The sequence below is a fragment of the Antrostomus carolinensis genome, unplaced genomic scaffold (genome assembly GCF_000700745.2).
Source record: "Antrostomus carolinensis isolate BGI_N321 unplaced genomic scaffold, ASM70074v2 scaffold41134, whole genome shotgun sequence".
Taxonomy (NCBI): Eukaryota; Metazoa; Chordata; class Aves; order Caprimulgiformes; family Caprimulgidae; genus Antrostomus; species Antrostomus carolinensis.
In genome coordinates, this window is record NW_010312132.1 from 9,658 (window position 1) to 26,130 (window position 16,473).

The window sequence follows — 16,473 nt, forward strand, 5'->3', positions numbered from 1 at the left end:
CTGTGCCATGTCCCCTGGTGCACAGCTGTGAGTGCTGGCCAGCTCTTCAGGTGGTAGTGTGGAGGTAGAAGTGAGATCAGAGAGCTGGAGCAGAGAAAGCGTTTGCTGATGTTGGTGAGGAAGGACCATTGTCCTAGTAAATGCTGGTGTGGGCTCCCATTGGCTTTTCGAGGAGGAGGTGATGTCCTGAGGGGCACACGTGGCCCGGCTGGAGGGCTCAGTGCAAACTTGGACGTTGTGGAAGGTGTCCCCAGAGCTACAGGGCAAGGATAGATCTGCAAAGTGCAGCTTTTGGTTGCTGGTGAGCTTCAAGCCCTTCCTATTTGTGTCTGGAAGAAAAAGAGGTTTGAGCAAATCCCTTGAGTGTGCTCGTGTCCTTCTGAGATGGCTTTTCTGGAAATTCAGGAGTAAATGAGATGCACTCCCCAGGCTCTTGGCGTGTATCCAAAGTAGTGCCAGTTGTGCACATCACACCCGTGACTGCCTGAGCCCTCCCTTGTCTGGAGTTTGCTCAGTGGGTTGAGCTTGCCTTGCTCTTGACTTGTATGAAAGTACTGTAGGCTGATGGTTGTGGTGTTCATCTCATCTGAATTGAACCCTGAGTTTGTTGGGAATGTTTCTGCTTAAACAAAGCTCCAGTTTTTCCATAACCACTGTGGCAACCCCCGGGTCTGTCCGGAGCGCCGGTGGCAGTTTCTCTGCCCAGCAAGGCACCAGCTGCTGCTTGAACTCAGGTTGTGGGGAGGACGGGGCAGCCCCTGGTTTTGTGGGTGCTGTCAGCTGGGCCTGTCTGACTCCGAGGGCTTGGCCAAGGGAAGAGCTCGGTTCTTGTGCTTTCACTGTGTGCTGTCTCTGTCCCTCTGCAGAACATCGTGTCCAAGAACGCTATGCAGTACCGCGGGAATGCCCAGCACGACGCGCAGGAGTTCCTGCTTTGGCTCCTGGACAGAGTCCACGAGGATCTGAACAACGCAGTGAATTCCAGCGGCATGCCTCCGCTCAAGGTAAGGGGTTTGCTGGGAGCCAGCCTGGGAGCGTAGCTGTAACTTTGCATACAGTCTTTCTTTTTAAATTAGATCTCCGTGTTGGCTTCTCAACTCTGATAGCTCATATGGAGCAAAAGCTTGGGTCAGGATGCTGTTTGTTTCTGGCCCTGTGAACATAAACAGCCGTTTCACTAATCCCTGGCAAGTGCTCCCCAACAGAATCATTTGTGAATAGGCACATACTGCTCTGCAGGAGCTGGGAGGCTTTACAGGGGAGGGACCACCAGACACATCATCTGGTGTGAGATCCCTGCCTTCCCTTGGCTGCCCAGGCCTCACTTTCCTGCACAGCCACCTGTGTGAGCAGATACCACTTGTTACTATAAAATCTTGTGGCATTTTTCTGGTGGTTTTGGGCAAGGAGGGCACAAATCCAACTAGGAGTACCGGAGCCATCTGGCGTGGTGCTCCTCCGTGCCTGGATGTGCTTCTAGGGCTTGTTCTTCTCTTTTAGCCACCGCTGGAGGATGATGTGCTGCTTGAGGGACCAGCCTTTCCAATCAGTAGTACTTTTGTGCAGGAACTCTTTCAAGCCCAGTACAGGTATGATATTTTGTAAATTTTGAGGCATTATTGCATGTATTGGTGACCCCAGTAAAATTCTGCCCTGATGCTAGCTCCCAGTACAGTTGAAACTGGTGTCACAGTAACAGCTGTTTCTGAATTCCGGCTGAATGAAATCTGAACTAAGATCTCACTCTAGAGGAGGAAGAGAATTTCACTACTTCATATTTAGTATATTCTGTGAAATCTACGGTATGTACCACCTCTTCACCTGCCCTGATGCACCTGAAGACAAGTCAGTGCTCAGTGGAGCAGTCTCGGGAGAGCTCGGTGCTGTGAGGCTCACTCTGGCTGCTCAGAGGCAAGAGCCTGTGGCAGGACCTGGAGGTGGCTGGAGGCTGCTGGGGACTTACGGGTCCCAGGCATCTTGCAGAGTTCCTGTTTGCTGGCACTTGGGAATTCTGAGCTGAATAATTCACTTTCCCTTCAGGCTTTTCCCATGAGTTTCCCATACTTCCTGGGAAGGGAGCTTTCTGATTTTTAGAAGTAATACAAGGAAACAGCCTAATTTCCAGCGCTCTTCGATGGCTTGTGTCTGTGCTGCTGTAAGAATATTAATTGCTGGGCTTTCAGCCCGGTATTTGCCAAGGTTTTCTTTGCAGAGAAGAAACCTTAAGGCTGGTATAGAACATGAAAGCAGTGTAAGGTGCAGGTTGATTCTGAGTGAGAGATGTATTGTCTGGAGTTTTTCCCTGCTGAGGGAGAGCTCTGCACACCTGCAGTGCTGACTGGTGCTCTCTGTTTCCCGTCACTTCCCCTCTCTTGAAAGAGAAAACCCTTTCAGGTCTTCCCTGTTGGAGCTACTGTTGGTGAATTATTAATTTTGCAGTGATGTTTGTTAAAAGACAAATTTAGTGGCTGGAGTGAAGTCATGCCCTGTGATGAACTTGGAGACTAATAAAGGATCTAGAAATCGGGAGCCCGTTGTTTACAGCAACTCTGTCTGGAGAAGGAAGAGTAGACAGGGGCAGGCAGGTCGATGTGCAAGGGCTGGTATTTGTGAGCTGATGATTTATCCATTCCTGATGAAATGAGGTCTGACACTGTCCTATTACTGATGTTTGCACTAGGTCCTCTCTGACGTGCCCTCATTGCCAGAAGCAGAGCAACACCTTTGACCCTTTTCTCTGCATCTCTCTGCCGATTCCTTTGCCTCATACACGGTATGTAACTGTCTTGAGCTCAACGCTGGCTGTTCCCTGTGCACATCATGTTTAATTTGCTGCAGAAGGGAGATGTCAGCAAAAATATCTCTGATAAGTCTTTAAAAAAGATAGATAGGAACATTTGGGGCTTTAATTTTTTGCTTTGCAGGTAAATTGGAAAATTGAACCTTTTACTTGTTTCAGAATGGCCCTCCACCCCCACCCTTAACTTCTTATAGAATTAATTTTTGGAAGGAAAAAAAAATAAATCTTTGATTCAGGTTACCAAATACTTTGCCTTTGACTTAATTTATAGCATTTTAAAATTAAAATGGGGAAAAGGATGAAACACTTTTTTTTTTACTTTCTTTAGAACAGTCTCACTAATAATACAATTTCAAAAATTGAAGTTAGAAACTTTCCTGCAAAATGTGGGGGGTTTTTTGGGTTTTTTTTGTTTTTTTTTTTTTAAAGATAGCTGTTGCCAATAAGGAAAAAAGCTCCTCCTGTGAGGGAAAAAAAAAGTCCAGATAAAAAGTTCAGAGCAAAGACAGAGATTGCTTATTTATCCAGTGGGTAGTTTTGCTGTGCAACTCCTTCACTTGAAGTTCTGAATGCAGAAGATCTGTGTGGGTTCAAGAAACAATGGAACAAAGTAATTGAACAACTTGTGAAATATGAGAATGTGACATTTGGTTCAGAAGTCCCTGCTCCACCTCTGGGGGGGCTTTCCAAGGTATCCCTGCCAGGCTGGCTGCCCCACTCCTCTCTTCCTGTGGCCGTACTGCTGGCTGCTCTTGGCGGCAGGAGCGAGCGTTGTGAGACAGCCTGGGGCGGCTGTTCCCAGCAGCAGCTCTCACCCAGTGCTTTCAGGTGCTGCCTCAGTCTGTCCTAAGCTGGGTTACAGGATCCTGGTTGAAAAATTATGATTGCCTTGTCAGAGAGAGCTTTACTTTTAACTTTGTGGGGCTTTTTTGAGAAGACTTTCTGCTTGTGGGAGCAAGTAACACCAGTCCTTGTAGTAAGAAAGGAGTCTTTGGAAATCAAACATTTGTCTGGCTGTGGCCAAGTGTAACTCCAGTGTGAGGTGGATCTGGACTGCCGAGATGTCCCTGTCACTTGCATACAGCCTGGCTGGACCCAGGCTGGGCTGGCTCTGTTGAAGGCACTGCCAGGCAGCGCTCAGCCCAGCCCCAGCAGTGCCTCCCGTGCTCTCCACAGGCCCCTCTACGTCACCGTGGTGTACCGGGGGAAGTGCTCTCACTGCATGCGGATCGGGGTGGCGGTGCCCATCTCTGGAACGGTGGCCAGGCTGCGGGAGGCCATCTCCTCAGAGACCAAGATACCCACGGAGCAGGTAATGGCCTGGTCTCATCACCCATGTGTCCTCCCTTCAGTGTGGAGGCTTTCATCCCATGCTGGATATGTAGGAATCGAAATTCGCTGCCTGTGGTTGAGTGGGGGAAGCAGGGCAGTGGATTGTGCTTTTCCCGGTGTGCTGGCTTTTTGAAATGTTGGAATAGCCATCAGTGGAGTCTGCAGACCTTCTCCCTGATCCCATGGTGATTCGTGTGTGCTGGCAGTGAGGGAACTGCTGGGCACCTGTGGGGAATTCCTCTGTAGGAAGAGCTTCAGGAAAGCTGTCAGATCCCACCAAAAGCTCTCCACGTGCTGCCTTTGTACCAGCTTCTCTTTCACGGCAGTCCTTTTCCCTGTTTCTTGCTCTGGCTGATCCCAGGATGTTTTGAGGAATGCCATCCCTTAGCATCCCTGTTGAGAGATGGGGCAGCTCAGCTGGACCAGGCATGGGTAGGTTAACGGGTTCTGGTTGACTTCTGCTGGCTCTAGATCGTGCTGACGGAGATGTACTATGATGGGTTTCACCGTTCCTTCTGCGATACTGATGACCTGGACACCATTCATGAAAGCGACTGCATTTTTGCCTTTGAGACCCCAGAGATATTTAGGCCCGAGGGTATCCTGAGTCAGAGAGGTAAGTCAATAACTCTGCATAATGCCCACCTTGGGTGACTAGGTGAGGGAGGCTTATTTTGGAAAAGGATACTTGAAAATAGAAGTCCCACAAGTAGCTGATGTTCTGCTGTATTGATTTCAACTCTGACTTTGTCCAGACTCATTCCCGCAGACATAGTGGTGTTGTCAGCTGGGAGGTTATCAAGAAGCAATGCACACTCATTTCTTCCTTTTCCCAGGGCTGATTCTGCAGGCCAGGCTGGCTTAACGTGAAATCTGTTGTCAGGCTTAATTTAAAGACCTGCCAGGGACCAGATGAAGCCACTGAAATTGTGTTATTTAAAATCAGATTGCCAGTGATGAATAAACAAGTCTCAGGAATGAACAAACACTTTCTCTCTCAAAGCCTAAAAACTTTAGCTTCTCTGCATCTCCCTCAGTGAGAAGGAGTAATTGCATAAGAGTGTAATCAAAGGCAAATTGTGTTATTAGAAGTAACAAGTAGGATTTCTGTCACTAGCTTTTCTTGTGGGCAGACGAAGCTATGAGTGTTTGTACAGATTGCTGTGAAAAATCACTTGGGTGACCACTTGTGTATAATTTCTTTCTGTAAAGAAATAGTCACTATGAAAAGTAACTGCTCTTTGAAGCCTTCATACAAGTGATAAAAATGGTCTTGATTCCATAGCGACATGCTGCTCTGCAGCTGAAGGAGGGTGTCTTGAGGGGGCATCAGGGCAATAAAGGCAAATGACATAACAAAATGTTTCCTTTCTCCTAATTTTTCAGGAATACATGTGAACAATAACCTGAATAACTTGAAATGTGGCACTGAGCACTCCCGAACAATATCTTACTCTCAAGGAACAGTGAAGTCTGGAAAACTGGAACAGTCCTCTACTAAACCAGCAGCAAATGACAAGATTGTCTTGCTGGTGTGTAACAGAGCGTGCACTGGACAGCAGAGCAAAAGGTGACTGGCAGCTTCACAGTCAGAGTTGCTCTTCTGGCTGCTTCCTTAATTGACCTGGGTTTTACTTACCATGTAGTGGAAACACAGGATGAAGGAGTGACAGCTTGTGTTCATACTTTGCATTAGGTGCTAAAGAACATGTTGATCAAAAAACATTAATGAATGCAGCAAAATATTCCTAATTTTGGTGAACTTCAAATAGTTCCGTGTTACTGGCACGTGGTGAATGCAGACCAGTTGGAAGGAGGTACCACCTCTCTATAGAGCTATCTAGTTTCAGAGAGCAGCAAGCATGTCTGACCAGATCCTGTGGTGTGTGGAAATGTTTAATTGGAGTGGAAACAGCGGGGAGAAGTGAGAAACAACCATGGCAAAGGCATTTGTACCAACCACGGACTGAGGACTTTCTCAGCCACTGAAGTTTGTTTCACAAGAAGTTATCCCAGCCAGATAACGGCTGCAGAGCTCTGCAGCCTGAAGCAAGCTGAGCACAGAGTAGGGCTGCAGCCCCTTAACAAGGGCCCTCTGCATGGGCAGCTGTAACAGCATTTCCTCAAAGTTAGCACCTCTCCTCTGGAGACAGGTTTTTAAATGCCTGGTTTCTGGGGAGTTTCACCCAAAGCACGCCAAGCTCTGTAGGCACTGAGTGAGGAGAGCGGCACTGTCAGAGTTTGGGAGTCCTGTTGCTGAACAGAATAATCTTTTAATTGTTCCCTCAAATGTTGCTCCTTCCTGTAGGTTTGGCTTGCCCTTTGTGTTGCATTTGGAAAAAACAATTGCTTGGGATATTCTGCAGAAGGAAATTCTGGAGAAGATGCAGTATTTCCTGCGGCCCGCAGCCTGCATGCAGGTGAGGCAAATGGTTCATCTGTTGGTTGACAGATCCAACAGAGTTGAAATCTCTGATGGTTCATCTGAGATTTCCAGCTCTGTGTGACATGAACTAAAGGTGAAGCCAGTTCCTTGGAGTGATAAATATGCTGGACATGCTGTTGGCTTCCCAATATTTCTTTGTACAATAATGTCCCAGTGTGATATTCCACCTCTTTGGTGCTGTTGTCTGCTACTTGCTGAGAGATACAGGTAAGCTTAGACTGACCAAGTGAAGAAGTGGCATGCTTCGCTTTCTTCCTTGCTCACAAGAAGTACTCGAGAGAGCAGTGCTGCTTTCTACACTGGAAATCCACTGATGGGTGGTATTTGCCTAAAAGAAAAGCTGAAACGTTTGCTTAGTGACTGTGTGTTTCTGATGAGAGCCCTCTCTGAGAGCAGAGAGGTGAAGAGGGGTGTCTTTGGTCACCGTAGAGCAGTTCCTGGGTATGAAGCCTCAGTTGCTGTACCTCACCCCTCTGTTAGCTACTTGGCATAAGCATATTTGAGACCTTGTGCATTTGCTTTCTCATGTAAAACACACGTTCTAGGATAAACTACATGTCAGCTCGTGCTGAGAGCAGGTTTGCACGTAGGGAAGCTGGGTTTGAGTCACTGAGATGGCTTCTACTCTCCTTGTTGCAGGTTTGCCCGTTCAGCTTGCGAGTGGTCAGTGTTGTTGGCATAACGTACTTGCTACCTCAGGAGGAGCGACCCCTCTGCCATCCAACAGTGGAAAGGTGAGTTGGTCCTTGTTCCCAGGAGCAGAGAGGGGTTTGTCAGCTGGGAAATCGGTGTGTAGGCATGCAGAAAGGGACAGTCATGGTGTGGATGTGTGGGACAGAATTCACAGGCCTGAGGAGCAGGGCAATGACTGAGTGTCCTCAAGAAGCTGTGTGAGGATTGCTCAGTTGTGTGTCATACCATCTGGAGTCTGTCCTCCTCTGAAATGGAGAAGAGAATGAAAGTATTACTCCCTCTGGTTTTGTATTTTTTTTAGTGACTGTTATTCTCCAGAAATTTTTGTAGATGCCTGTTCTGTAAATAAGTGTACATTTATTTACCAAACTACTGTACTTTAATAAAGGCAGCTGGCTGACTTTGCCATGTTCTTTGCTGTATGAATTCCTTTTACTCCTTTGCAAACTTGAGCTGTATGGCAGTGGAGGGAGGGTGATGGGCTAGTGTGGAGCTCTCGAGTTGTGTGTAAAAGATAACGTAGGCTTCAGACTGAAAGATGGTCTAACTTCTGTCTGCTCCTCTCTGCAGGGCGTTGAAGTCATGTGGACAGGGGGGAACTGCTCATGTGAAATTAGTGGTAGAATGGGACAAGGAAACTAAAGATTAGTAAGTATGAAGTAGAAAACTTTAAAATGTGTTGAGCAGTGCTTGCGGCCAGCGTGGCTGTGTGTGAATTGTGCACCCTTCAGCAAACATGAGACCCCTCAGAAACTCCACCCCATGCCCTGGCCACTGTCCACAGAGACAGACTGGGACTGGGTGCCCTAGACCTGCTCCGAGTTGGAGTCCTTTCCTCTGTAGCCAGGGTTTTGTGTTATGGAGCAGGCGTCTTGCCTGTGATTCCTTCCCCCACTAATCATATTCATGTGAGAACACTTGTGGGCAGTGAGTAGCTTTTGCTGCCTGACGTAAACTGGAGTGGGTGTCCACTGAAGCTGCTCACCCCTGTGTTCAGTTGTGTTTCCCTGGCAGGATCTTTTGCCAGTCAGCTCTTGCTCACGTGCAGTGGGACAAATCCAGGGAAGAGCTGCTGGTTGTACCTTCAGGATGGCTCCTCAGCAGTGTGGGGAGTGGGGGGCTGTGCTGGTAAATGCGTTGTCTCCCTGATGCAGCTTGTTTGTGAATATGGAAGAGGAGTATATTCCAGACTCGGAAAGTGTCCGCCAGCAGAGAGAGCTTCATCATCAACCTCAGACCTGCACTTTATCTCAGTGTTTCCAACTGTACACCAAAGAGGAACAGGTAGGGACAAGACTGGATAGCAGCCAAGACTTGGAAGGTCTGGCTGGGCCACATGCTACCTGAATTCCCATACTCAGCAGAGTAACTGTCTTCTGAAAACACTGATTTGTTGAGACAGGAGAATAAATTTGTACCACAACACTAGTAACCAGTCCTGCTAAGTTTCTCTGTAGTGAGGAGAAGGTTGTGGGAGATAGACTGCTTTTGGGTTTTTTGCCCCCCAGATGTTGATATGAGAACTTACTCTTCTGTTCTGCAGTTTCCTTCCTGTGAAGTAGCCATGTCTTTCTGGCATACATTAGAAAGAGTTAGAACAGTGTGGCTTCTTCATGGGAATTTGCTGCTCTGTCTTGGAGCAGTTGTGTGTTTCCAAGCCTGAGCAGGGAGTGGGATCAAGGCAACTCCCACAGAGTGGGAGCCCCACGGCAGCGCAGTGAATGTTGAACTTAGTTCTCCAGAATTGTGGCCACTCTCGTCCTCTAGCTCAGCTCGTGGTGTGAGGAGGTTGGAGTGGCAGGAGCAATGATGTGCCACAGGGCAGACTAGAGATGGCTCTGATCTGGACCTTGCCTGGAACATGTGAGCAATCTGCATTTCTTTGCCAGAGGTCTCTTATCTGCTGTAAAAAGGGAAGCTCCTAGAGCTGGACTGCAGACCCACGATTGAGCTTTAGTAATTTTGGAGCCTCTCTTGTTGCTTCTTTCAGAGGTGAGAGAAAAGTTGTTTGACAGCTTAAAGCTCTTAAAGCTCTCTGGCTTCTGAGTTTTCTGAGCACTGGGCTTTGGAGGGAAGTGTATGGTGGACAGTGAAAATCTCTGCAGTTTGTAACTCTGTGCCACTGGGATGTTGGAAGGAAGTGGGTTTCCAGAGGGCAGCAAGGTGTCAGAGATAAAATTTAAAGTACACCAATCTTTTTGTTCTGATTCTTTCTTTGCTACTGGTTTTCTTATGAGAATACTTTTACTCAGACTGCCAAGCCTGTCTGGTTTTTGTCGTTGTTTTTTCTTCCCCACTTCAAAGGGTTTGGGAGTTCATAAGGTGGAAATTGTTTCTCTGCACAGCAGCACTATCTGAATTCTGTCTTGCAGTGGGAAGTGCCTCCTGCATGAGGTACAAGTGTGTCTCTGCCTGTCACTATTTTGAAAAGCATCATTGGGAACCCTGCACTTCCAATGAGCTTGGTCAATGCTGGAGGCAGATGGAGTGCATGGGTCAGTGTCTGCACTGGGCCTGGGTCAGCAGAGGAACAGTGCTGTAGTGAAAACTGCCTGAGAATTTGGAAACTAATACCCACTCATGCCTCTTCCTTGTAGCTTGCCCCAGATGATGCATGGCGATGCCCCCACTGCAAGCAGCTGCAGCAGGGTAGCATCACACTGAGCCTCTGGACCTTGCCTGATGTTCTCATCATACATCTCAAAAGGTTTAGGCAGGTAAGGATGTCTGCAGTGCTGCTGGAGGATGGCTTCTCAGCCAGGGATTGACCTGACTAGACCATCTCTTCAGAAGGAACTCTTCTGCCCTATGCATTCCTCTCCTGGGTTTTGTTTTCCCCAGGCATGGTGGGCTCACTGCCACTGCAGCTCGTGCTGTCCTCTGTTTCATGCAGGAAGGAGACCGAAGGATGAAACTTCAGAACATGGTTAAATTCCCCTTGAGTGGTTTGGACATGACTCCTCATGTTGTTAAACGCAGCCAGAGCAGCTGGAGTCTGCCATCTCACTGGTCACCCTGGAGGCGACCTTATGGTCTCGGAAGGGATCCTGAGGACTACATCTATGACCTGTATGCTGTCTGCAATCATCACGGCACCATGCAAGGGGGACACTATACAGGCAAGTGTCCTGTAGTGTTATGTATATTACATCCTTTCAGAAAGAAAAAAGGTTATATTTTCTGTTGAGTGTCCATAACTTCTTAATCTTTCTTGACAAAAGGACCTAACCCAGCAACAAGGGCTGACTAAGTAATACTGGAGGGGTAGCTGTTATGACTTTGAGAAATGGAGCCATGCCCTGCTGTATATTCCTTTCTCTATATTTTTTTTTCCTTCAGAGTAATCTAATCAGCCTTTCATGTTTCAGAAATGCTTCTGGCCACTCGGCACAGAACTACTGTAGTTGGGAGAGGCTGTTATACATAGGAGGTCTTTGCCTATTACCTCTGCCCAAAGCCAGTTTACAAACTCCTCTTTGCTTGTTCCAGCAGTTCCCAAAACCCCCAGATACAGACAAAGTTGCTTGGTGGTTCTTAGGATCTGTGTAACATCACACAGCAGTCCAGAAAATGTGTGTCTGGTTTTGCCCTCGGATGTACATCTCCGGGCTCTGTTGTCCTGGGTGGGCTCAGTCAGAAGGAGACTTGCTAATGGAGCAGACTGCTACAAATAACAGAACATGAGGTGAACGGAGCCGCCCCAGATGGTGTTCTGTTCTGAGCAGTAATGCTGGACAAGGAAAATCCTGAACTGTGGGCTGACTGTTGTATTCTGGTGGTCTCAGGCCCCTGTCTTGCCAGTCAGACTGGAAGAGGATGTGTTGCATTAATAAACCTGTTCCTTTCATTCTCCTCAGAGTCCATCAGAGCAGATAAGTTCATGTTTAAGTTATGATACAGCAAACCTGAGAATAGTAGGAGCGAGGAAGTCTAATAGTAATGTGTTTTCTCTCAGCATATTGCAAAAACTCGGTTGATGGCCAGTGGTACTGCTTTGATGACAGTGATGTGCAGCAACTTTCTGAAAACGAAGTCTGCAAGCAGACAGCTTACATTCTTTTCTACCAGAGACGCACAGCGATCCCGTCATGGTCTGCTAACAGCTCTGTGGCAGGTAAGTCCTGCTGGCATTCTCAAGGAGTGGTTATAGTTTGTCTTTCATGTGTAGTTTCTCCTTCTGAAGAATTTCCTGTCCAGCTTTGCTTAAGCCCCTGCTCTCTGTCCCAGAGCTCAGTGGGGCTTGTCTCAGTCTGTGCATCAGAGGCCGTGGGAATCTCCCACCTCTTCTGTTAAGGCCAGTTGTTGGAAAGAGGCTGTGGAGATGGGGAAACCCCCCTCCACCCCATGGGTAATTCTGCTCAGAGCTACCCCTGTCAAAACTTGTGAGTTCCTTCCCTCCAGCAGTGCCGTTGGTCTCGGGTGGGCAGCCAGCAGCTCAGTGTGTTAGCTGAGTCTGGCGTGAACTGGGGCAGATGCAGCCTTGGTGTCTTGCCTTTGGAAAGGAAAGGAATTGCATTTTTGTGGCAGCTCAAGGGCTGCCCTCTGCCTGTGTGCTGTTGCACTGATTCCTTTGATTCGCAGCATACTGGGACAAGTGCAATTCTGTCTTTCACTTACGATTATGACTATTTCATAAGAGTGAAGACTTATTCTCTCGGCCGTGTCTGGCTGCTGTGGCTGTGTGGGAAGCTCCAGACCCTGGCTGTCTCTTGAAGCTGTGTACTGCAGTGTGTACCTGACTCTCAGTGGCCTTCCAGGGTTTCATGTGTTCTGCAGCAGCACGCTACTGACCTGATGTCTGTGCCTGATTCCTTGCAGGCTCCACAAGCTCCTCGCTCTGTGAGCACTGGGTCAGCCGCCTGCCTGGTAGCAAGCAGCCCAGCATCGCTTCAGCAGCATCATCGCGGCGCACGTCTCTGGCTTCGCTCTCGGAATCGGTAGAGCTGACGGGGGAAAGGAGTGAAGATGATGGTGTGTATCAACACCGCAGTGCCGGGGGGATGCTGGGCCACTACTCGTTCTGTTACAAAGTCCCTACTAAAAGAGCTGCAAAATATGTAGTTTCAAGGGCCAGTTACTCTAGCAGCTGGGGGAGGCAGCACTCTGTCGATAGGAGCAGATGGGTTCTGGCACAGGTGAGCTTTTCCCTGGTGTGAAAGGATGGAGAAGAGAAGGGCAGGAGCCTTAAGGAGCCTTTCAAAGAAAGGAAATACCATCAGTGAAACCTCTCAACAAGAACTTTTTGCATTGATGTTTTTTCCACGTTTCACTACAGCACCTTTGCAGGGAGGCTGATGTATCACTACAGCTCAGCACAGGTACTAATTGCCCGCTGCCCTGCTGTCGATGACTGCTCCCAGGGAGCTGAGAAGATACACAAATTCACTTGTGTGTGCAAACTGTTCAGTTCCTGGCTTTGCCTGGCTCCTAGTACCTTATAACTGTTGAAAATGTGGAGATTCAGGGGACAGTATGAGCATTTTGAAGCAGGCAGAGAGGTGTCCCTGCAGCAGTGTTGAGAACTCTAAGATCTATCTGTGGTAGTCACATTTCTAAAATGCTTATCATTGTACTTTGTTTGTAAATACAAATATATTGCTCAGGTAGGAGTCCTACTTTGCCTTTTACAGGGTGGTATGGGAAAAATATTCTTTGATAGAGAAGAATTTATTTCTGGGAGCACAGCCATAGTTGGTGAACTCTTTGCTAGTTTTAGGGACTTCCAAGGTGCAAAACCTGTGTTTGGTCTCCTGCTGCTCAGGGATGAGAAGAAAATCTGGATTTTTTTAGTTATAAGCTTCAGAGAGTTGCTTCTCAGTGATCTCTAGCAAGTTACAGTTGTTGAATTCCTTACTCAGCTTTTATGCAAGAAACTGCCTGCAGCAGGCATGAAGAGACAGGCATGCAGTCTGGTGTAGCTGTCTGACTCTCTTGGGGAAATGGTGTCTGTGGATGGATGGGATAAACCAACGGCAGGCTTGGCTTTCATTCTGAGGATGTCACTTTCTTTCTCTGCAGGAGGATTTTCAACTCGCCCTTTTGTAAGGAGTGTCCAGCGTCAGAGCTTGTCATCTAGATCTTCTGTCACCAGCCCACTGGCAGTGAGTGAAAATGGTGTCAGGCCCTCGTGGTTGCTCTCAGCAAAACTGCAGCTGCGCTCCAACTCTCCATCCCGCTTCTCTGGAGATTCCCCTGTACATACCTCTGCTTCCACCCTGGAGAAGATCGGGGAGGCTGCTGATGATAAAGTCTCCACCTCTTGCTTCGGCAGCCTGAGGAATCTCTCCAGTAGCTACTTGGAGCCCTGCGATGGCAGTCGGCGAGAGCACAGGACGGCTCGCAGAGCTCCTTTGGCTGTCATGGAGGGGGCATTCAGGGAAGAGTCTGTTGTAAGGACATCTAGCTCAGATCTTTCAGATGAGTATGGTAAAAGCTCTGTGCAGCTAGACAGGAATCACCCTGCTTTGGACCCTTTTGATAACAACAATCAAATTGCCTTTGTTGATCAGAGTGATTCTGTGGATAGCTCTCCGGTCAAGGAGGTGAAAGCCCCCTGTGGGACGGGGCTGGCTGCAGAGAAGGCAGGTGGCACCCCTAAGAAGGTTCACAGCTCCAAGGGAGTTTCTGAGCCAGACAAAAGTTTGAGGAAGGGAAGGACAGTCTTATCTACCCAAGAGACCAAAGTCTCTCACTCTTCTCCTCCTCCACTGAAGAGTTCCCAGAAAGTTTCCCGGTCTAGAAGTAAAACCGACTCCTCTAGAGCCAGTGGGCGACATGGGTCTCCTGCTCCAACTCAGGCTAGGAAGGACCATAGCACGAAGCCACTTGAGGTGGCTGTCCCATCAGCTCAACAGAAGCAAAAGTCAGGTTCTTCTCCATCCTCCACTGCTGCCAAGAAAACCCCATCAGGCTCATTGACTAAAGGCTCTTCTTCTGGGAAGAGCCGGACTTCAGACCGAAGCCTCAGCAGAGAGGGCTCCAAGATAAGTCTGGGGTCGGATAAAACGAGCATTACCAGCAGTTCAAGAACGAGCTCCCCACGGATAAGCCACTCCAGGAGTGACAGCAGGGCAGTGGACAGCAAGCACGTGCGGAGTTCTTCTATGGCCAACCTGCGGTCTCCAAATGTCGGTGTGCGTTCTGGTTTGAAGAGGGACAGCAAGTCAGAAGAGAAGGGATTGTCTTTCTTTAAATCAGCCTTGAGGCAGAAGGAGACCCGGAGGTCAGCAGACCTGGGAAAGACAACAATGCTTGCAAAAAAGACAGCAAGTGGCAGTTCCAAGTCAGGCAGTAAAACTGTGCTGGAAGACAAATCGGAGAAAGGTGTTGTCTCTCCAGCCTCTCAAACCAATGCCAACGTTACTGCAAAAGAAAAACTTGTCCCAAAAGATGCCGCATCCAACAAACATTCCCTGCTATCCAGTCGCAAGTCCAAGTCTTCCCAGCTAGATCCCAGAGTCCAGTCTCCTCCTTCCAGTGGCAAGCAGTCTGCTGACAAGCCACTGAAAAAATTACCTTCCAGCATGCAGGTGTCTGTACGGCCTTCTCTGGAACCTCAGTGAAATGCTGCAATCCAGGTGTCTTTTCTTCTGCTGAGAAGCTAATTTATTCTGAGCTCTTGTTTTTGGTTTTTTTTTTTTGTTCATGTGCCTAATGTCTGTTTTGAGGAGAAGTTAACTGCAAGTTGTTAAAGCGCCTTTTGATTCTGCCATCAAACCAAATAGCCACAGGCAGCCAGCACTGATGCAAGTAGTCTAGCTGGAGTCGTTGTTGAACATGAATGCAGCTGTCCCATAGCACTTGTACAGGAGTCTCTTTATAGAAAATGCAACAACTTTCTTCAGATTCAAGATTTGAAATCTGAAACCCGGTTGTATTGACACTAGTGGGCTTTGTAGAGCTGTGAACTGATATTCCTTTGGTCTTGTTCCAAGCAGGCTGTGTCCACGCTGGTGTATGGCCTTGTTCTCAGCTGTGGAGGGTGCGAAGGAAACTGGAAAGGAGAGACTGCCGCTTCTCTGCTCTCTCTCAACCCTCTCTCCCTGCTCCCCTCCATTTTTCAAGCTTTCTAAAGGGCAATATTTCAACTCTGATGTTGTTTCTCAGGTATATGCTCAGCCAGTATAGGAGGGACTAGCATTAGTGGATGGACAGAAAGGTACCTGTGTGTTCGTGCGTACGTGTGTCTGTAACTTCATTTTGCATTCCAACAGCAGAAAGTTGTTGGGTTTTTATGAAATGTAACCTGATTTTTTTGTTGCTGTGTCTATGATGAGTTTTACTTTGTCCATACCTAAGGCGACCTCTACCCTGTCCTGTTTAATTCCTTTCTCTCTTCTGAAACACTATGCTAAGCAGCAGCTGGTTGCCAGCTCATACCTGTGGAAGTGCTGGGTGGGAGATGGCTGCAGTGCCGTGAGAGCTGCCTCCCTGCGCCCGAGTGGCAGCGATGCTGTCGGAGCCCTGTCCAAACCCCCGAGGAGAAGCATTTCCTAATGTGCTCAGATGCTTCATCGTAGTGGTGTGACTATGGCATCCCTTATCCATAGGAGTGATGTTTAGATAAGCCAAGTGTTGTCTTGTCTTCTCTGCCTTCTCTGAGCGTGCTGTGAACAAGCCTCTCCGTGCAGGTTGGGGGGCTGTACCCAGATACCGCGGAGCAGTGTTTCCCGTTCTCCAGAGCGCTGCTGCATCCTCCCCCCAGCGCGCTGCTCCCCTTCCCTGGCCGCTCTGCTGCCACGTGTCTCTTGGCGAAATGATCCCCGTGCTTGTGTGGGTGACAGTCTCTATCAGGGTTAAAACACTACATCTAGTGATGTCTTTGTTTACATGCCCTTCTTCAAGGGGAGATCCTCAAGTTCTTTGTTTCCCCTTAAAAGGTGGATTCCTCAAGTCCTTTTATATACATGTGGTGTAGTATTTTTTTAATTTCATGAGTTTTTATTAATGTGCTGCATTTCCTTTAGGTACAGCAGCAATCTGTCGTGTAGCTCATGACGTGCAGCAGCTGGGCAGTGTGCTGGGCACGCTTGTCTTCTGAATGAGGTCTTCACCTGTCACACAGTCTTGTTTGGCAAAGCTTCTCCAGGCTTAGCTTGTGGGCAGACATGTTTGTACATCTTTCCTGTCACTGCAACAAACAGCCCTCAAAGAAGTAGTTACTCTGAGCTCGTGTCTTCCACCTCCTCTCTCGAGCTGACGT

The 16,473-nt window shown here is 48.2% G+C and overlaps 1 protein-coding gene across 1 annotated transcript; it reads left to right on the forward strand.

Moving 5' to 3' along the window:
• The first annotated feature begins 869 nt into the window (after nt 1–869).
• USP31 (ubiquitin specific peptidase 31) lies at nt 870–15,453 on the forward strand. The gene is made up of 15 exons (XM_010166942.2): nt 870–1,004; nt 1,501–1,589; nt 2,681–2,773; nt 3,977–4,112; nt 4,604–4,748; nt 5,519–5,702; nt 6,441–6,552; nt 7,218–7,312; nt 7,842–7,919; nt 8,426–8,555; nt 9,869–9,988; nt 10,165–10,390; nt 11,227–11,385; nt 12,090–12,242; nt 13,290–15,453. Exons 1-15 carry the CDS (start codon nt 888–890, stop codon nt 14,831–14,833), a joined length of 3,381 nt encoding a protein of 1,126 aa, XP_010165244.1. The 5' UTR covers nt 870–887; the 3' UTR covers nt 14,834–15,453.
• The last annotated feature ends 1,020 nt before the right edge of the window (nt 15,454–16,473 follow it).

What these genes read in the sequence shown, in the direction of transcription:
- USP31 (XM_010166942.2), top strand. Translation starts at nt 888, where the DNA reads ATGCAGTACCGCGGGAATGCCCAGCACGACGCGCAGGAGTTCCTGCTT. An exon ending in CCAAGATACCCACGGAGCAG is followed by an intron (nt 4,113 to 4,603) that starts GTAATGGCCTGG and finishes TGCTGGCTCTAG; the next exon opens with ATCGTGCTGACGGAGATGTA. An exon ending in TGTACACCAAAGAGGAACAG is followed by an intron (nt 8,556 to 9,868) that starts GTAGGGACAAGA and finishes TCTTCCTTGTAG; the next exon opens with CTTGCCCCAGATGATGCATG.